At 38.7% G+C, this 20,812-nt stretch overlaps 1 protein-coding gene and 1 long non-coding RNA gene across 2 annotated transcripts in view; one reads left to right on the top strand and one right to left on the bottom strand.

Moving 5' to 3' along the window:
* mmp11b (matrix metallopeptidase 11b) overlaps nucleotides 1-15,021 on the top strand; it is a 40,308-nt gene extending 25,287 nt beyond the window's left edge. Inside the window, exons 3-8 of the mRNA XM_049466361.1 lie at nucleotides 2,732-2,875; nucleotides 8,101-8,234; nucleotides 8,992-9,248; nucleotides 10,302-10,506; nucleotides 12,745-13,005; nucleotides 14,043-15,021. Coding sequence (XP_049322318.1) covers nucleotides 2,732-2,875; nucleotides 8,101-8,234; nucleotides 8,992-9,248; nucleotides 10,302-10,506; nucleotides 12,745-13,005; nucleotides 14,043-14,170 — 1,129 coding nt within the window. The 3' untranslated portion in view covers nucleotides 14,171-15,021. The remainder of the gene's footprint in view (nucleotides 1-2,731; nucleotides 2,876-8,100; nucleotides 8,235-8,991; nucleotides 9,249-10,301; nucleotides 10,507-12,744; nucleotides 13,006-14,042) is intronic.
* The window catches only part of LOC125782409 (uncharacterized), a 113,395-nt gene continuing 104,533 nt past the window's right edge, over nucleotides 11,951-20,812 (bottom strand). The window contains exon 2 of the long non-coding RNA XR_007425057.1: nucleotides 11,951-12,024. This is a non-coding gene — a long non-coding RNA (uncharacterized LOC125782409). The remainder of the gene's footprint in view (nucleotides 12,025-20,812) is intronic.

Below are 20,812 nucleotides of genomic sequence, written 5' to 3' on the forward strand. Positions count from 1 at the left end.
GAACTGGCCTGCTTCGCTTGTGCCAAGACCTTGGTTGCCAAGTATAATACAGGAATTGGCTCAAGTCGCTTCTGCTAAGACCTCGGTTGCTGAGTATAATACAGAATCTGGATGAGCTTCAGCTGTTTTGTAAAGAAAAATGAGATACCCCAAACTGGTAGAAACTGGTATTTAGGGATAAATACAGCTACTGTATCTTGCTGCTTATCATAACGTCAAGCTCTTGCCAATATACACAGCCCTATTAACTATTAATACTCTTTATTTTAGAAGAAATGCTGGATAAGAACTTTTACTGATTGAAATGAAACTTTATTTTATTATCCTTTGGTGCTTCTTCTTTTATGATCCAGTGAGCTTCTCATTGCTCATATCTGGATCATGTTGTGGAGAGAGGGGCTCCACAACAGCCAGACTAGAGCCCCGACCCACAAAGCTAATTACGCCTGGAAGCATGAAGGTTGCCAGGAGTCAGAGCAGCGCTGAAGCACCAGGCTTCAGATTGAGTTCAGATCAGAGATCAGTGGCGGTGGATTAGTTCAGACGAGGCTGAGCAGTGTGTTTGGAGGCCTGGGGGAATGTGATACTGGAGGACTGGAGTCTGGCCCGCTGGTGTAATTGTTCTCTCAGGGAGTTTTCTGATGGAAAACCAGTGCAGACGTCTGTGTCTCTCGCTGAAGTTTACAGCATGGCTCCTCTCGTCTGGGAAGAGTTATCATCGCTCACATCGAGTTCACTTCATGATAGGGGCACTTCATGGACTCATGCTCTGTTCTGTTCTGTGGAGCAAATAATATTCCAAACATAAACCATCCCAGATAGCAGAAATCCAGTGGTGTGCAGTGAAGCCCTTTTAACCCTTCAGAAAAGGGGTGACTATAGATGCATGTAAATCATTACATAATATTTAATTAGGATCGATGTTGTAAATTATAAGCAATGAAAGCACTGCATTTTTCAGTTGCTATAGGACGCATATCTGACTGACAGCGTTTCTAACCAATCAAAACTGCTTTTTAAAACGGCTTCTGCCCTCTTGTGGCTGCGTGCCCCTTCTACTCATTTTTTGCGATCAATTTTTATTGTTTTTGAACAAGGAAAAGTATAATATTAACAATTCAGTACAAAAAAGATAAAATACAACATATGCAAATACAGATAAAAAGGATAAAGCATCTGAGTCACACCAAATAAAGAGAGAAAGAGAGAGAGAGAAATAAAAGGATGCACAAGGTGAGTGTCTAATGTTGGCTAATTAGATAAAAGCAAGTCCTTAAGGATTGATCTAATGGTATCCCACCCTGTAAGTGTAGCTGCTTTAGCTTTTATCATTTATCATTGCAGCAGCTCTTCTACTCATTTTATGAAGAGTGTGGTAATGAGACTATTAGCAAAGTCGATATTTAATTTTTTGAGATGCACTAGTATATCATCTAAGGCCTGTGTGTGTGTGTGTGTGTAATGTGTAATAATCAGTGTTGGGCACACATTACTTTGAAAAAGTAATTAGTTATAGTTACTAGTTACTTCTCCAAAACAGTAACTGAGTTACTAACTGAGTTACTCCACTACAAAAGTAACTAGTTACCAGTAAAAGTAACTATTGCGTTACTATTGTGTTACCCCCCGTTTTCATCTTCTCCTCCGTGGTTAAAAGGCAGCTGTTCTAGGTGTGAGAGGCCCGATGTTAAAGTGCTCGCTACTAGAGGTGGGCGGATCGATCCAAATGTCGATAATATCGATACCAACGCTGGTATTGGTATTGAGCAATACTCGTGTAAAAATATCGATATTCAAGCTTTTTTCTCTGCCGCACGCACTGACTGCTGCGCACGAGGATTCACCACAGTCTACTCTCTGGTCTCTTGTTGCTGCACATGTGTCACATGGCTCAGCAAAGCCAGCCAAACCGCCATGCAGGTAGGCTCAGCCTGGCCCCGCCCACTCAGCGCTCTCCTCGAGTCGACACGCCTCTACCTCAGGAGATTTGTGTTGAGCAATATTTTTTTACACTCTGTTTATTTAAGAAAACCTTGCATTTGAATTGCACTGAAAGGAAGACAATTCCTTATTTTTTATTGTTTTTCCAAATGACAATTCTATTAAAAAAAAGAAACAAAGAACTAGAAAAGATGTCTAGTGAGGGGAGAATTTTTATTTTATTTTTTTATATTTTTTTTTATTTTATATTTAAACTTTGTTTTGTTACTGTTCCATTGTTTCTAAACGAAAAATGTTGATTGTGATACTAAAGTATTGTGTTATCACTTACAATGTTTGGTGAAATTATATCCTAGGTTTTTGGATCATTTGGATCTATAAACCTTAAATATTAAAAAGTATCGGTATCAGTATCGATATCGGCAATACTGGCCCTGCGTTTACTTGGTATCGGATCGATACCAAAATTCCCGGTATCGCCCACCTCTACTCGCTACAGAATACTGTTTTCCTCTGAGGATGAGCCTGCGGACCCCTAGAGAAACCCTAGTCTCATCGTCCCCTCCCTTGTGACTCACACACACACTTGCGCCTTTGTCTGTATGCGCGAAGTAAAAAGATCATTGTTCATTGAGCGGCTAAAGTAAAGTGCAGTAACGGGGTGTCGGAAATGGTAACGGTGTTATAGTGACAGTCAGAGTAATTAGTTAGATTACTCCTTACTGAAAAAAGTAACGTTACTCCCATCACTGGTAATAATCGTATGTGTATGTGTGTGTGTGTGTGTCAGGATCTTGAGGACCCCGTGGCAGATGAATTTGGATAAGGTACGGCAGGTGTTTAAGGAGGCCCTGCAGATTTGGAGCGATGTCACCCCCCTGACCTTCTCTGAAGTCACCAGCGGCAGAGCCGATATCATCATCGACTTCACCAGGTAAATCCCCACCGCTCTGAATCACACACACACTCATCCCACAACCCCTACATCGCAGCTGCTCGGGTTTTCCACTGTGATCTCAGACGCGGATCTGCTGCTTTGTGGTTTTGGAGTTTCCAAAATGCTTTTCCCTGAAGCTCCGTCTCACGGAACAGCAGTTTCACTCGTTCCTGAACGTCTAAATCTGCATAAATCACTTAGGAGACGACTTGCTATTTATAGGTTTATGTTTGAGTAAAATGAACGTTGTTGTTTTATTCTATAAACTACAGACAACATTTCTCCCAAATTACAAATAAAAATATCGTCATTTAGAGCATTTATTTGCAGAAAATGAGAAATGACTGAAATAACAAAAATAAAAGATGTAGCGCTTTCAGACCTCAAGATCATATTCATATTAAAAGTTTTAAGAGTTCAGAAATATTCAATATTTGGTGGAATAACCCTGGTGGTTTTTAATCACAGTTTTTTTTGTGCATCTTGGCATCATGTTCTCCTCCACCAGTCTTACACACTGCTTTTGGATAACTTTATGCTGCTTTACTCCTGGTGCAAAAATTCAAGCAGTTCAGTTTGGTGGTTTGATGGCTTGTGATCATCCATCTTCCTCTTGATTATATTCCAGAGATTTATAATTTAGTAAATTTTAATAGCATTTGACCCTTTAGATTGCAAGATTTATCGCCAATTAAACTTTGAACTAAAATACCCATTAAACGTAAACTTTCAGTTAGGTATTGTAATCAAATTCAGATACTGTATATAAAGTCAAACGTTTTGGTCTACAGGAACGTGGATGGAATGTTTGTGTGTGTACGTTAACATTGCTTTCTGTTCATAAATCAGAAGCCATTGTTAAACTCCAAAAATCACAGAGATGCATCTTTGTCCAGCTGCACACACACAGAGGGAGGTGTCTCGTACCACTGCACAAACACAGAGGCGTCTCTGAGCGGGAAGCTGTGAGATCAGGAGATAGCCGAGTCTGATAATGGTCTGATAATCTGAACAGCATCTCTAGAATGTACACACTCACACACAAATACACATAAACTTGTTTTTGTGGCTTGCAGGGACACGCACGTACCTGTCTCATGTAAATTCTACATTTCAGAGTAGCACCAATACACCAATCAAGCGTAGCATTATCATCATCTCATGGGTTCTCTTTCCACTAAATCCTACAGAAGTTTCTTTTTCTCTGCATACTACAAAATTATTACAAATATCAACTTTTATTTGGGTCACATGATGCTATTGGTGGACTACTCCCAGTCCAGCAGTGACACCAAGATGTTTAAAAACTCCAGCAGCACTGCTGCTGTATCAGATCCACTCATAACAACCATAACAACACACACTCTATAACACACACTGTCACTAGAAATGACCCACCACCCAAAAAAAAAAACTCCTACTGGTGGTCCTGTAGGGTCCTGAGTATTGAAGAACAGAGTGAAAGGAGGATAATAATAAAGTGTATATATAGAATAACAGATATAGAACTACAGTCTGTAATTATAGAACCATGCTCTATAGCACTCTTCCTTGTTGTACTTTGGTCTATCTCACTCTCATCTTTCTCTCTACCTCATTCTGTTTTGTTCTACCTTGCTCTACCTCACACTACTATACTCTACCTCAATCTACCTCACTTTACCGTGCTCAACCTCATTCTACCTCACTCTGATTATAGCTTTATTATAGCTTTAGAATTGTACGAAAGGAACCATAACAAATACTCGGAAAGGAGTGTGTGTGTTGAAGGGGCTTATATAGTGAGTGAAACAGGTGAAATCAATATTCCGGTGATTGTGATCTGAGATCAATTTACATGTATCTTACAACCCAATATGCAAAGATGCTCACATACAGTATGTCCCAAAACCAGCACATACAGTATACATACATACAAACATCACCACAAAGACAGGGAGCAGTTTTTACAGATAGAGAAAACAACAAGTGAAAAGAAAGAGCATACCTGCACACACCTGTCAGGTGTTTTCCTCAGACTGCTGTGTTATGCCCTGCACATGAAGACCCAACAAACACACACACACACACACACTGACACACTTTCGAAATTCCCACTCTCTTTCATCCCTCTCTCTCTCTCTCTCTCTCTCTCTCTCTCTCTTTGAAAAGCTAACTCGAATGTTGCAGAGTGGGACATGTTTAGCGGAGCTTTATTAGCGCAGGCTGCCTCTGAGCCTTTTCACCCTGCTGCTCTGGATACGCTCGGGTTTGGCACGTCGACAAACGCCGCAGATTTACTCTACTCTTAAAAAAGAGGCTTGTTATGCCGTCTCCACCCACACGGCAGACCTGTGTAAATATTTTTATGCCTCTTTTCACAGGGGATTGTGTTTCCTTCTGAAGAGGCTGTGCTTTAATAAGTGCATTATAAAGCCCATAGCCCCGCCCCCCCCCATGCAGTTTCACTGTTGTAATATAAGCTCTTTGTTCCTGGTTTAAACCCTCCTGCTGAAAGGCTGATGCACATGAGTTGTTGTGCTTTAAACACTTTAATCACTTGGGTTAAAATGATTGTAATGAGTCTTTTGTGTTGCAGCATTGTTGTTAGGTATCATACAAACACTGTGTAATAATGAATTTTTCCTATATTTTATACACTTTTCTTTTACACCGTTTTTGAAAACTTTTTCAAACTGAACTGCTTGAATTTTTGCACCAGGAGTAAAGGCATAAAATTATCCAAAAGCAGTGTGTAAGACTGGTGGAGGAGAACATGATGCCAAGATGCATAAAAAACTGTAATTAAAAACCAGGGTTACTAGAGATATCAAAAAGGGTCAAACAGAGATGAACAGAAACACGAGCGAAACGAGAAACACTTTGTACGTGCTCAGACAGAACCATAGCAAATACTCGGTGAGGAGTGTTGTTGGAGAAGGGGCTTATATAGTGAGGTGAACAGGTGAAGTCAATATTCTGGTGATTGCGGACTAAGATCGCTGTTAGACACAGATCCGAAAAAAATTACAGCACCTTTTCTATTGATACGTTGTAACTGCTTATCAATGTTTTTACAACCTAATTCATAACTGTTTATAAACGTTTTAAACCCTTTATACACGTTTTAAACAGTAACATCACAACCTTCACAGTGTTTATTGTCAAGGGAATTAAGGGACTTATGCTTTCCACTCTGTTGAGGTAAAATATCACAGGAATTAAAATTATTTTAGAAAATGAAAATTAGTCTTTAAAGCAGAACTCTGGATCGAATAAAGTTTTAATAAATCAATTTTCGCTAAAATTATAATTTTTTTAGTGAATGTCAGGACAATGATTTCTAAATAGTCTAAAGTCTTATAAATATGATGAATAGTCAAACGAATAAAGGCACAGTATTCTGATAATGACCCACTTGTGTTCAGCTTTGATGAAACTCAATCTCTCATTGAGTAGAAGGAGATGCTTCAGTTCAGGATTAAATGTACAGATTAGTGGTTCTGTGGTTCTGTGGGCTAGAGTCAGGTCTGGGCGTGTGCAGCTGAATGAATTAAACTTGATGTATATGAGAGGAACAGACCGGGCGCGGGTCCAGCTCTGATACAGTACTGTGGATATGAATACCAGTCCGTCTCTTTATATCCGCTCTGCTGCCCTCAGTGACCCAAACCCGGATAGACAGAGGCGCTGGAGTGAGAAGATTATCTCTCATGTTCCAAACCATTCTCACTCTTCCATAGTATGATTTATGAAACTTGCCAGAAGTATGAAAGCTCTTATTCAGCACGATTATTGAATTATACAATCATTGTATTAGTCGGTGTGACTGGATCTATGGTAAGACCGATGTCACTCATTTCAACCAGTGAAATACAGCCTCTTAAAAATGTGTTAATATACAATCTAGGAAGGTAGAGCGAGGTAGAGTAAGGTAGATGAGGTATAGTGAGGTAGAGTATAGCAAAGTAAGTTATATCAAAGTACAGCGAGGTAGAGTGAGTTAGAGTAAGGTAGAGCGTGGTATAGTGAGGTAGAGGATAGAAGTCCACTGTGAACACACTAGGTAGAATGAGGCAAAGCGAGGTAGAGCAAGGTAAAGGAGGTAGAACGAAGTAAATTGAATTAGAGTGTTGCAAAGTAGGTTAGATCAAAGTACAGTGAAGTAGAGTGAGGTAGAGTGAGATAGAAGTCCACTGTAAACACACACCACACCACACTACTTCTTATCTTGGGAAAAATGAGATAGAATGAGGCAGAGCGAGGTAGAGTGCAGTAGAATGAGGTAGACTGAGGTTGAACTTGGTAAAGTTACGTATAGTAGAGTGAATTAAAGTTAGAGTGTAGCAAAGTAAGTTAGAGTCAGGTAGAGTGAGGTAGATTGAGGTAGATTGAGGTAGAGTGAGGTACAGTGAGGAAGAGTGAGGTACATTGAGGTATAGTGAGGTAGAAGTCCACTGTGAACACACACACACCACACTACTTCTTATCTTGGGAAAATGACTGAGGTAGAGCTAGGTAGTATGGAGTAGAATGAGGTAGAGTGAGGTTGAACTTGGTAAAATTAGGTATAATAGAGTAAAGTAGAGTGAAGTAAATTGAGTTAGAGTGTAGCAATGTTAGTTAGATCAAAGTATAGAAAGGTAGAGCGAGGTAGAGTAAGATACACACACCAAACTACTGAATGAGGCAGACCGCATTAGAATGAAGTAGCGTGAGGTTGAATTAGATAAAAACGAGGTATAGTAAGCTGGAGTAAGGTGGAGTGAGGTAGAACAAAGAGTGAGTAGAGTGAGGTAAAGTGAAGTAGAATTAGGTAAAGTGCGGTAGAGCGTAGCAAAGTAAGGAATAGAGAGGAAGAGAAAGTTAGAGTAAGGCAGAGCTTGCTGGAGAGAGGCAAAGCTAGGCTGAGTGAGGTAGAGCGAGGTGGAGGTCCACAGTGAACACACACATCAAACTAATTCTTACTTTGAGAGAAATGCTATAGAGGTCTACTCAAATTAAACAGAATAAAAAGGCTTTTGCACACTCAGATCCACCCAGTCCACATCTGTTGTCACTTCCAGTCAGTGATTACAGGTACAGAAGTGCATTCATTGTAGATTTTTCCTGCGAAGAATTCATCAAGCACAGCAGATGAGATCTTCTGCATTCTCGGACTCGTGATAAGCCGATCGTGAGGATGAGGGTGGAGATAATGCAGTGCATTGTCCTGCTGTCTGATCCACTGTGTGTATATTTAGGTACTGGCACGGAGACAACTTGCCTTTCGATGGTCCCGGAGGAATCCTGGCTCATGCGTTCTTCCCTAAAACGTATCGTGAAGGAGACATCCACTTTGACTATGACGAGGCGTGGACACTGGGCAACAATATGGGTGAGTATTACCTACCTTTTACAACTTGATAAAAGTTTCCTGGAAGGGGCTTAGGGCTTAGGATGAGAATTTGGACATGTTGTGTGAAAAGTGTATACCGTTTCACAAGGTAGACCATCTGGATTACCATGTCCATCATCACATAGATCTAAAGAGTGTAAGAAAATATTGATATATCAAAGTATCGCAATATCTGTATAGATTTTTAATGATTAGTCTACATGTAAAGATTGGTATCAGACAGTGGTTAATATAGTGTTTTGTTTAAGCCCCACCCAATAGATCCCATTAGATCCCATTGTTCTGATTGGTTCTTGTGCTGATCCACATCCCCCTAGGAGTGATGAGGGGAAAGAAAGAGGGCCATCTACTGTACCACCCAGAGAGAGAGCAAGACCAAATGTGCTCTCTCAAGGCTCCGGCAGCTTTTGGCAAGCTGCATAAACGGGATTCGAACCTGTGATCTTCCATTGATAGTGGCCAGTGTTTTAGTGCCCTAAAAGCTGGACCACTTGGTGCCCTACTGTGTGTTTTTATGCCGTGAATTTTTGTTTTATTTGATCTTAACAATCTCAGTATAGATATTAATTGCGGTATATCAAATCGTAACCCATGTATCATATTAAGCCAAGTATCATATTCAAGTATCATATCATATATGTTCTTGTCGATACAAGTCCTTACAGAAAGGCCATCTCTAATGTACATCTGAACTCATCTAAAGGGAAATGTACGTCTGTACGTCTGTTTCTCTCAGGTACGGACCTGCTCCAGGTAGCAGCTCATGAGTTCGGTCACGTTCTGGGTCTGCAGCACTCTTTAGAGCCGGGAGCCATCATGTCCCCCTTCTACACCTTTTCCTACCCTCTGCAGCTCAGCGAGGACGACAGGAAAGGCATCCAGTACCTGTACGGACCCAAACCTCTGGACAAAGACACACACAGAGAGATTGAGGTGGAAACCGAGAGGCCGAGACAGCCCCACATCACAGAGACCAACGACATCTTCGTTGTGGTGAGACGAGCAAGTTTCACAAACTGACATATTTAAGCAATAATACACTCATCCTCTATAACTCAAAATCATTCAATAAACAGTGATAATAGAACTGTGGTATAATCGCAATAATACACTCAAGGTTCGTGCTATAGCAGTGCCAATATTACACATTATAGCACAAACCCTCAGTGTATTATTGTGATTATACCACAGTTCCAATAATGATGTTTATTGAAAGATGCAGCGCTGTTTGGCTTGTAAGCGCTGCATCTTTGCTAGGTTACCTGCAATACACGGAGAGCTTCGGTTACAGTGCATTACCGGCTGATAATGGCACTCACAGAACACCTCTCAGCCAATCACATTGCAGAGTATAATAATGAATGAACCGTTTCACATCCTCATCAAATCTAAAGTTCGGGTACACCTTAAATTCAGTGCTTTGTAGATAAATACTAAACTCACACAAACTATGAAGAAAATCCTTATTTAGTAAACCAAAAAGTGTTGTATATTTTAGATTCTTCAAAGTAGCTCCTCTTAGATGATCAGTTTTGAACATCTCTGCTGGATTTTCTCAGTCAGCTTTATGAGGAAGAGTCACCTGGAATTCAGGCTTTCAGTTAACAGCTGTGCTGAACTCATCAAGAGTTAATTACTTGAATTTCTTGTCTCTTAATAAAGTGTTTGAGAGCATCAGTTAAAGTAAAGTAGTGAAGAGGTAGAGTTACAGGTATACAGTGAATAGTGAATATATGAGTAATGTTCTAATCCAGATTATGAGAAGAACTGCTTAACTAAGTAAAGAAAAAACTTTTATATTATAATGATGAAACTGGCACTCATTAGGATCGCCCCAGGAAAGGAAGACCAAGAGTTTCCTTTGTTGTACAGGTAGTTCATCAGAGTTACCAGCCTAAGAAAGCGAAAGTTAACAGCTCCCCAGATAAGAGTATCTAAAAGCTTCTTCACAGAGTATTTTGGTTTGTTTAACACTATTTTTAAGTTACTACATGATTCCTTATGAGTTCCTTCATAATTCTCTCTCTCTCTCTCTCTCTCTTTCAGCCGGATGCGTGTCGTACAGATTTCGACGCGGTGTCGATGATCCGGGGGGAGCTGTTTTTCTTTAAGTCTGGATACGTGTGGCGTATTCGTGAGGGGCGGCTGCAGGCTGGATATCCTGCTCTAGCATCCAGACACTGGAAGGGAATCCCTGATAATATCGACGCTGCCTTTGAGGACAAATCTGGAAACATCTGGTTTTTCCAAGGTAATTTAGAGGCTGTAACACCATGTTCTGACATGCTGAGGAGTGGTGCACTTCAAATAGAAACACAAACACACACAAATACAGCCAGCTCAAAAAAAAATGAGAGCTAAACTACCAGTGCGACCAACGCAGATCTTGTTTTTTGGTTAGTAGAACAAAAAACAAGTACACAGCGCTGTCTCTGTGTCTGTGTCTGTGTGAGTGACAGGCTCTTCTGCCTGAGAAGCACGAGGGGGAGGGGCAGAAGTAAACACGAGGTAACCGCATGGACTCCATCATCCACATGGTTGGGCACGTGCTTGTAAACGTGAGCACATGTGGAAAGCTGTGCTCCTGTAGTGCAGATATTTCCAGTTACAGCTGAATTCACGCTTTTAATCACAGAAAAACAAACGCTCTTATTTACCTTTAAAAACTGCTGCTACCTTTATAACTGCTGCTGATAGCTGCAGCATTGCTGAGTAGCATCACAGTGCTAAAGCTCGGAGGAAATCACAGCGACTCAGTTCTGATACATCAGCTCAGAGACGCAGCCTTGTGCTGATCCACATCACCCTAGGAGTGATGAGGGGAAGGAAAGAGCGCCATCTACTGTACTGTACTCTCTCGGGGCTCCAGCAGCTGATGGCAAGCTGCATGACCTGGATTCAAACCAGCGATCTCCCAAAAACCCAGTGCACACAATTAAAAAAAAAAACATACACTATATAAGTCAGGAGCTGTTTAACTAGCTATATTTCTGTTATTTGGTATTTTTGTTTTTGTCATGTTGATTATTAAACCCAGTTCAGACCCTCTAAAATCAGGTTCCCAGCAAAAACTGCCGTCAAAACACGACGTTTCTCACGTTTTCAATCTCTCAGTTAGAAGATCAGATATAGAAGCACGTGGGCAAACACACTCAAACGTACTGGAGAGTTTGATTAATGGTTTGAATACCTGTGTTGTGTTTATAAGCTGATTTCTTCACTAAACCTCCCACCCAGGTTCTGTTTCTGGGTGGCCTGAGTGGCCTAATTAGCCAGTCCACTTCTCCGCCTGATAAACTGACCATCAGAGTGTGACATAATACCAAGCAGAGGCCAGAGGTCACCCGCGTTTGCTGTTCTCATATACACAATAAGCTGTTTACGGCCTAAAAAAATGTGAAAGATGTGTTATTCCTCAGCCTGAAGTGTTTTTAGGTTTACTGTGTTCCCGATTCTGTTTTTCAATCTGATCAAGACAAAATAAAAAACAATGATCATCATAATAGAGCAGAATGTATTACCATAGACAGTTAAAGTTAAAGTTAGATAATGTTCAAAAAATAAGAGATCACTCCAGTTTCTGAATCAGTTTCTCTGATTTTGCTATTTATAGGTTTATGTTTGAGTAAAATGAACAGTGTTGTTTTATTCTATAAACTACAGACAACATTTCTCTCAAATTACAAATAAAAATATTGTAATTTAGAGCATTTATTTACAGAAAATGAGAAATGACTGAAATAACAAAAAAGATGCAGAGCTTTCAGACCTCAAATAATGCAAAGAAAACAAGTTCATAATCATAAAGTTTTAAGAGTTCAGAAATAATCAATATTTGGTGGAATAATCCTGGTTTTTAATCACAGTTTTTTTTTCTTACAGTCTTACACACTGCTTTTGGATAACTTGATGCTGCTTTACTCCTGGTGCAAAAATTCAAGCAGTTCAGTTTGGTGGTTTGATGGTTTGTGATCATCCATCTTCCTCTTGATTATATTCCAGAGGTTTTCAATTTGGTAAAATCAAAGAAAATCATCATTTTTAAGTGCTCTCTTATTTTTTATTTCCAGAGCTGTATATTATATTAGAAAATTAGAATATTATATAAGACCAATTGGTACTTTTGATAAGCAGTGTGGGCAGTGTGCCAAGTCCTGCTGGAAAATGAAATCCACATCTCCATAAAATTTGTCAGCAGAGGGAAGCATGAAGTGCTGAAGTGCTTGGACTTAATAATAAAACACAGTGGATCAACACCAGCAGATGACCCATGTCTCTCCAAACCATCACTGATTGGTGGAAACTTCACACTAGACCTCGAGCAGTTTGGACTGTGTGTCTCTCCACTCTTCCTCCAGACTCTGCTCCCTTGATTTCCTTTAAATGAAATGTAAAATTTTCTGATGATCAGTGATGGTTTAACTTGTGTGTTTGAGGTATATATTAGTTTACTGTATTCGTGGCTGATCTCCTGTCTGTGTTTCTACAGGGGACAGTTACTGGGTGTTTGATGCAGAGAGACAGATCACAGGGCCGGACTCACTGCAGCGTCTGGGACTTCCTGTCTCACACATCCAGGCGGCGCTGATGTGGGGCGAGGACAAGACCCAGAAGGTCTACTTCTTTAAGAGAGGAAGCTACTGGCGCTTCATCCCGGAGGAGAACCGCGTGGACTCCGCCCACGCCCGCAACATGGCCAACTGGAGGGGGATTCCTCACGACATCGACGCCGCCTTCCAGGACCGCTATGGTGAGAGGATGCAGAGCTATTTACTGAGACGCTGACTCACGTTTCCTCACAGCCCACAGATTCCTGACCTTCATCTTCTTTACCATCTTACCCATAAACACTGTAGACGCTCTGTTAGAACCCTAATGCTGTAATTGGGTGAAACCGTAAACCAGACCTGGGCATCAAAAACCTGAGTGACTGTCTAAATGGTGTATTACGGTAGCCACATGCACAGCGGAGCTGAAAGAACAGAGGCTCTCGCTTCTCATTCAACAGAAACTAGTTTTACAGCTAAATAAACATAATTTAACTGGTCTTTAAAAAACTTGCTATTTTATATCAGGTTGTGGTGCTATAGTCAAAACAATGCAAAATGTTAACAGTTTTCTAAACTGAACCATCACATGTTTATTAAATAATTAAATAATCCACCACATTTTATTGTATCATTGTAATTGTTTCATTTACTGTTTTTTATATAAAAAGGGTTAGTATAAATGCTGTATAGGGCTATGGAATATATATTGGGCAGAACTGAGCTAAGCTAAGTATATTAATCTGGCCCTATAAATATTAAAACCATTCCAACCCCTGACCTAAACCATATTTTTTTAGTAATAGCTGAAAAGTCGTAAAAACATACCAGTCCTAGTTAAAATATTATTAACCTTTTTTAAACTGCAGTAATTGTGGTAATTTCCGCCTATGCAGCGCTCTCACAGGTTCAACTGTACTTTGAAATGTAAACACATCACTATATGCAAATCAGTTAAATAATAATCCCGTCCCCTGCTGACTTCTAACCATCTGCATCTGCTGCTGCTGCAGCTCAGCCAATTAACTCTCCCTCTTGCCCCGCCCCTAAACCCATACATCACCCAGAGCCCAGATTGTCTCGCAAAAAAGTAAAGTAAAGTAAAGTGCAGCAGACTGTTTAATAGGCTAGTATTAACAAAATGCCAGACTTTTGTCTGTATTTAAGGCCTTGTATTTAATAACAGAAACTAGCATTTGGTGTGTAAAGCATTCAGTAACAGTATGTTTTGTTTTTTCAGGTTTTGCTCACTTCCTGAAAGGGAATCAGTACTGGAAGTTTGACCCGGTGGAGGTGAAGGCTCTGGAGGGATACCCGCGCTACATCGGCATGGACTTCTTCGACTGCTCTTCATCCATCTATAAATAAACCTCAACCACAAACACACTCGGGCTCATTTTCCCAAAAGCACTGCAGTATTAAATGGATCATTTAGCAAAAAAAAACCTAACGAACACAGTTTTCCCCTCAGCCCAAATGTAGTTAATTAGCCAAGACATGTTTATCGTCAGTAATTTGCTTCTTTATTGCACTAAAACTACGAGGTTAGAGCAGATTAACATGTAACTGATGATTATACTTCTTAAAACTGCTTTACTGCTTTCCTAAAAGAGTGTTTGGAACGGATTTTAAAAGACAGTATTGATATGATACAAGGGTTACAAATCAATGTATCACATTATATTGTGATATAACTGCAAGAAACTGTAATTATATAATTATAAAATCTTAAACAATTCTAAATTTACTTCTTATCCAATCAGAACAGTGGGATCTAAGGAGTAAGCACAACACTGCTCTCTAGTGTTCAGGTTTTAAACACAATACAAAATAAATCACTGTCTTCCACCAACCTTTACATGTAATCTAATAATTAACAAATAATCGATATAGTACCACAAAACAAAATATTGCGATACCATAACACGCATTTCTTATTGGCAGGTTATATAGGGCCATAGATGGATGTCAGTTAGTGGTAAACATTTCATAAGGAGCAAATAAATATAATACATAAATTAGACAAATCTGATGAAAATAATAAAAAAAGACACAGACAAAGTTGATTCGGGTTTTTACAAAGGAGCAAAAACGGTGGGATTACATGTTAAAATATTTAACGTAAATTGAATTGAACCTAATTTTCTTTTCGAACACCTGCCAACCAAAACTAGGAACTTTAAATTATTCAAAAACTTTTTAATAAAAAAAAAAACAACCCTTTTTAAAGAAAACAAAAGTGAGTAAAACATATTGAAAGAATGCAGAAAACCTGACTGCTGCGTTAGCCTTGGATTAGCGCTAAAGAAGCTAAAGAACTTAAGACAATAAACCAATGTTTTGGCTTTTTAAAGAAATGGGGGAAGCTGTATAATTGTTTTCTTTTTTTTTGCTGAATCTTTGTTTTAAGATCTCCTGTCTGAGCAGGGCTGGGAAATTTCAGTTCTGAATGAAGCGCCGGGTTCCTGCTAATTCAGATTAGCCGTTAATTGCCAGGTTTAGCAGGTGTGTTACAGCAGGTGAATCAGCGCACCGTGCTGTGATGTCATTTCAATAATCTTAAAGTACTGAAATAACAGGTGCTTTATTATCTCCTGATCAGCTGTTTTTAAGGAACAAGGCCCCAAACTGTAGTTAGAATTATTACATTCTTAATAAGTCCGCACCTACCCCAGTCTCCGCCCACATACACATGGGTACACACTACCGTATATCATCTTTATATCGGCCTGATCTCACAGTAAAATTGTCCACATTGGTCATTTGATATCGTTTTATAAAGCAACTCAATGCTACAATTAGCTGTAAATTAAGTTTTCTTAGTTTTTGTAAAAGGCAATTTTTACCGTAATCTACACCTAAAACAACACCCTATTTTATACTTAAAACGATCCTTAATTATTATTCTTAAAACAATCTTTGCCATTATTCTAAATCTTAACTTAATCCTAGTCTACACCTAAAAGTAATTTGAACTTTTATTCTTAATCTCAAACCTCAAATCTTAATCTACATCTAAACCTATTCTTAAAGTGTAACTAAGCCCCCTGATTTGAGCTGACTCCACCCTTAGCTCAAATTTGAAAAAGGCTAAAAAATGGGAGGAGTAGTTTAGGAGGGCCACTGGATGATGTATGGGTTTAGGGGCGGGGCAGAGCAGAGCAGAGAGGGAGGGAGAGCTGATTGGCTGAGATGCAACAGCAGCAAGTGTGCCTCTATACCTAAAACTATTCTTAACCTAAACCTAAATCAACCTTAATCTACACCTAAACCTGACTTTAACCTTAATCTGCACCTTAACATACTTTAAAATCATATTCTAAACATACACCTTAATCTACCCTTAAACCGAATCCTAACCCCAATTCAAAATCAGAGAAGCAGATTTTATTCTGTGCGCTCTTTTTTCAATTCTTCTTCGAGTACATGACACACATGTTATGTGTATGGGTTTGAGTGTATTTAGCTTGAGAGTGCTAACAGTGAACAGGTGTATATTTGGACTCTAACAATTGACCTATGTGGACATTTTTTATGTGAGATCTTGCTTTTTCTCTGGACTGAAACATATATTCACATAATTCGTCCCTAAACCTTTATGCCTTACTAGTGTACCAACATTTTAGCCAAACACAACACACAACACTGCCTCCTCTCAGGAAACTATCTGCCCTTCTCTTTTATTATTCTTTTATTTTATTCTTTTTTTTTTGCATCCTTAACTCTTAAAATCGACTATTTATTATCTGTAAATGTTGAAATCAGTGTTGTAGTCAAAGAGATCTCAACTCAACATCTTTTTTTTATTTTTAGTTTTATTTTTTTTTTCCAAATTAGCAGGATTTGTTCTGAAATGCTGTATTTTATTTTATTTTTAATTTCTTTTTATTTTATTTTTTACAACATGGGTGCTAAAATGAGCCACACAGGGAAGGTATCACGTACCTCAGTTGCCATGATTTTGTTTAGAGGAAATATAATAATATGTGCTCAGCACGAAGTGAATACGTTTTAAAACATTAATAAAAGGTTAATTTAACGTTTTCACTTCTTAAAAGCCGTATTTACTGGCTGTTCTGGTGCCTCTCCTCAGTGCTGATGTTGTAGCGTGGTGCAGTGCAGGCCACTGGTGCCACAGCATCCGTCGTTTTGTATTTTCAGTTTTTTAGTTTATGTATTCAGAGACTACAGTCCAATTCCTCAGCTTTTCTGAGGCTCAGGAAGCAAACTGTTCTCTAAACCAAGTAGAAGCACTGGTACTCTCAGCCATAGATGAAAAAAAAAAAACACGTGTACAGCACTGTCTCACTCTTATTCTAATCTGTCATTGTAATCATCTGTGATTTTCTGTTCTGTTCTGTCATCAAATAGCCGTATGTACTGTGTAAATAGGTTTGTAAAAAGAATTGTATAATATTTTTTGATTCAATAAAGGTCTTTTTCTTTCTTACATTTGTCCGTCTGTTGTCTAAATTCAATTACAGGTGCTAAAAATATATATATATATATAATATCAGTGAAAAGCTACTTTATTTTAGTAATAAATCATTTCAAAATGTGAAACTCATTTTATTGTTGATGATTATAAAGCTTACAGCCAATGGAAACCCAAAAATCAGTTCCTCAGAAAATTAGAATATTATATTTTAAGACCAATTGGTACTTTTCATACACAGTGTGGGCAGTGTGCCAAATCCTGCTGGAAAATGAAATCTGCATCTCCATAAAAGTTGTTTTCAGCAGAGTGAAGCTGTAAGATATGAAGTGCTGTAAGATTTTGTGGGAAAACAAAACTGCACTGACTTTAGACTTGATAATAAATCACAGTGGATCAACACCAGCAGATGACAGACATGACTCTCCAAACCATCACTGATCATTAGTAAAATGTATGGGGTTTAGTTACCCTTTAATGCTATGTTAAAAACTGGTTTCTTTGTTTTTACCAAATTGAAAACCTCTGGAATATAATCAAGAAGAAGATGGATGATCACAAGCCACCAGGAGTAAAGCAGCATAAAGTTATCCAAAAGCAGTGTGTAAGACTGGTGGAGGAGAACATGATGCGAAGATGCATGAAATTTAATCTGTGATTAAAAACCAACCAGGGTTATTCCACCAGATATTGATTTCTGAACTTTTACAATTTTATGAATATGAACACAGCCCTATCTAACGCTCCTAATGAATTTCCTCCTCACATTATGGATGTTTTAAATACCCAATCATGCAGGTTTATATTCAGAGTTGTAGTGAGTGTGTGTTTCCTCTTTGTTCACTCGATGGTCTGGTTCTAATATGTCTAAGCAGGGGTCAGGGTGTGTAAATGGATCGCGGCTGTTTAGCGCTTGGCTCTGCATGAAACAACATTCCAGAGTCGTGTTGCGCTGCTTTGTTTTTCTGACTCCAGTCCTCCTTCCAAATCTGTGAACTGATGGCATTGTTTTCTTTTACCCATTGTTTAATTTGTTGTTAAAAACTGTGTAACAATACATTTCCACCATTTACTCTGAATAAACAAATTATTACACAGATATAGTTATATTAATATTCACTTTAAAGCACTTTTTTACATTTTATACAGTTTTCTTTGATGTGAGGGTTGGGATGACCCTGCCCCTTTAAGAAAGCTGCATTGAAAGTTACATCAGTGACATCACAACCTTCACACTGGTTTGCCTTTAGGGAACAGAAGACACTTGTGACACATGTGACATTAATGATATTATTTGACTGTCAAACCCTGTCATGGTAAAATATCAAGGTTTTTAAACACTCATTTGGTTCTATGATGCCCCCCTCCTTATTGTGACATCACAATAAGGAAACCTACATAGAACCACCCAGGCACCACCCCTCACCCGTCAAACACCACCAGAGCCCCACCCACCAAATCAGATGAAGAAACGCCTTTTCATTTTGCTGCTTCAGAACCTCAGACATTACACAGCAGGTTAGATTAGCCAGCAGACTTTATCTGAGAGAGGGATCTATACCTACTGTCAATGGCAAGTCAACAGAAGAGGGAGTGTCCATGTTTTACCATTTAGCACAAACTAACACTAGCGTGTGGTAAACACTCAGCATAAACATGGGGCGTAATCAGCAACAGCTTTTTTTTTTTTTTTTTTGCATAAAAGTGACAGAGCCCTTCAACGGTTCATTTTAAAAGGGACTGAAACTGGCGAGAATAGAGCTGGTGAGATATTTATCTTTAAGTGAGAGCGATTTTTGTGTAAAGATCTTCATGAACATGTTTTGTACTATAGCCCATAGACCAATCAAAATGTATCTTTGAAACAAAAAAACACATTTTTATCTAATTTTCATCTGAATTTTCAGTAGAGTTGTCCATTCTGTCATGTATCTTGCTATAACAGGGTGGACACATGCATGAAATAAAATAAAAAGTGAAAATATAAATAAACTAAGCTGGAAATCATGATTTCTGTGTAGTCTGGAGTCTTAAAAGTATGATAAATATACTTTTTTTCAGACAATGACAGGCAGTTAATTGTGTTAATGCTTATAATGTGCTCAATTCCTCAGACTTGTGTCTTCAGTGAAGTCAGACGTCTGGCCCTTTACAGACCTGTGCGTTATCACAAGGATTTGCCGCGGTGGATATTAATAATCATGTGCTTGCTGAAAGGGATCAGCTCTATCAAAACAGTTTTCTTTGTCTCCTCAGCCATTAAAGCCACTTTGGGGGCTTTTTTTTGCAAGAGCTCCCAGTAAATCTTGTTAAGAAGCTCCGTGCAGTAGAAAGGGATGGGTGTAGATGTGTTCATGGGTGCTGCTTTGGCATTAAGATCTTTATTGATTCAGTTATCCAGACTCAAGGCCTCTCGAGTCTGTTTGAAGTAGGTTACAATGATCCACTAAACCCAGTTTAAGGCGGAAAACAGATGGTACTGTAGAAATGCACTGTACCATGTAAACCCCTTGTTTTCTCAACCTGCTTCTGATCCAAATGTTGCATCATAACTTGGAGCAGACTGTTCGGAGAATTAGCATTAAAAAGAAATGAACAGAAACATAAAACTTATTACATCTCATTTACTATAACCTGTCTCTACACATGCTTCAAATTAACCTGCCTTTTGATGTGGAAAAACAGGCCTTTTTTACATCTACTTCACTAATAAGCTAATAACACATTAATGCACACAGTTAATCTGTAAAATTTAATACATACAGTAAACACTAGTGCATCTGAAAAGTCAAAATGTGAAACTCATATATCATATAGTATTATGTATTAAACACAGAGCGATCTACTGTATTTTAAGCTTTTATTTATTTTATTGTTGATGACTATGAAGCTTACAGCCAATGAAAACCCTAAAATCAGTGCCTCAGAAAATTAGAACATTATATAAGACTAATTGCTACTTTTAGCAGTGTGGGCAGTGTGCCAAGTCCTGCTGGAAAATGAAATCTGCATCTCCACAAAAGTTGTTTTCAGCAGAGTGAAGCTGTAAGATATGAAGTGCTGTAAGATTTTGTGGGAAAACAAAACTGCACTGACTTTAGACTTGATAATAAAACACAGTGGATCAACACCAGCAGATGACAGACATGTCTCTCCAAACTATTACTGATTGGTGGAAACTTCACACTAGACCTCAAGCAGCTTGGTTCATCATTTCATGTTTCCCTCTGCTAACAAATTTTATGGAGATGCAGATTTTATTTTATTTTCCAGCAGGATTTGGCACACTGCCAAAAGTACAAACTGGTCTTATATAATATTCTACATTTCTGAGACACTGATTTTGGGGTTTTTATTGGCTTTGAGCCACAATCAATAATCAACAATAAAATAAATAAACAATAAATATTAAAATAGATCACTCTGTGTGTTTAATACATCTATATAATATATAAGTTTCACATTTTGAACTAAATTACTGAAATAAAGTTTCAGCTGCCTCTCAGGTTTAACTGTGCTATAGGCGAGGATGATTCTGGATGTTTCCGTGTACTTTAATACGCAGACACATCAGC

Source organism: Astyanax mexicanus, chromosome 17, assembly GCF_023375975.1.
Source record: "Astyanax mexicanus isolate ESR-SI-001 chromosome 17, AstMex3_surface, whole genome shotgun sequence".
Classification (NCBI taxonomy): Eukaryota; Metazoa; Chordata; class Actinopteri; order Characiformes; family Acestrorhamphidae; genus Astyanax; species Astyanax mexicanus.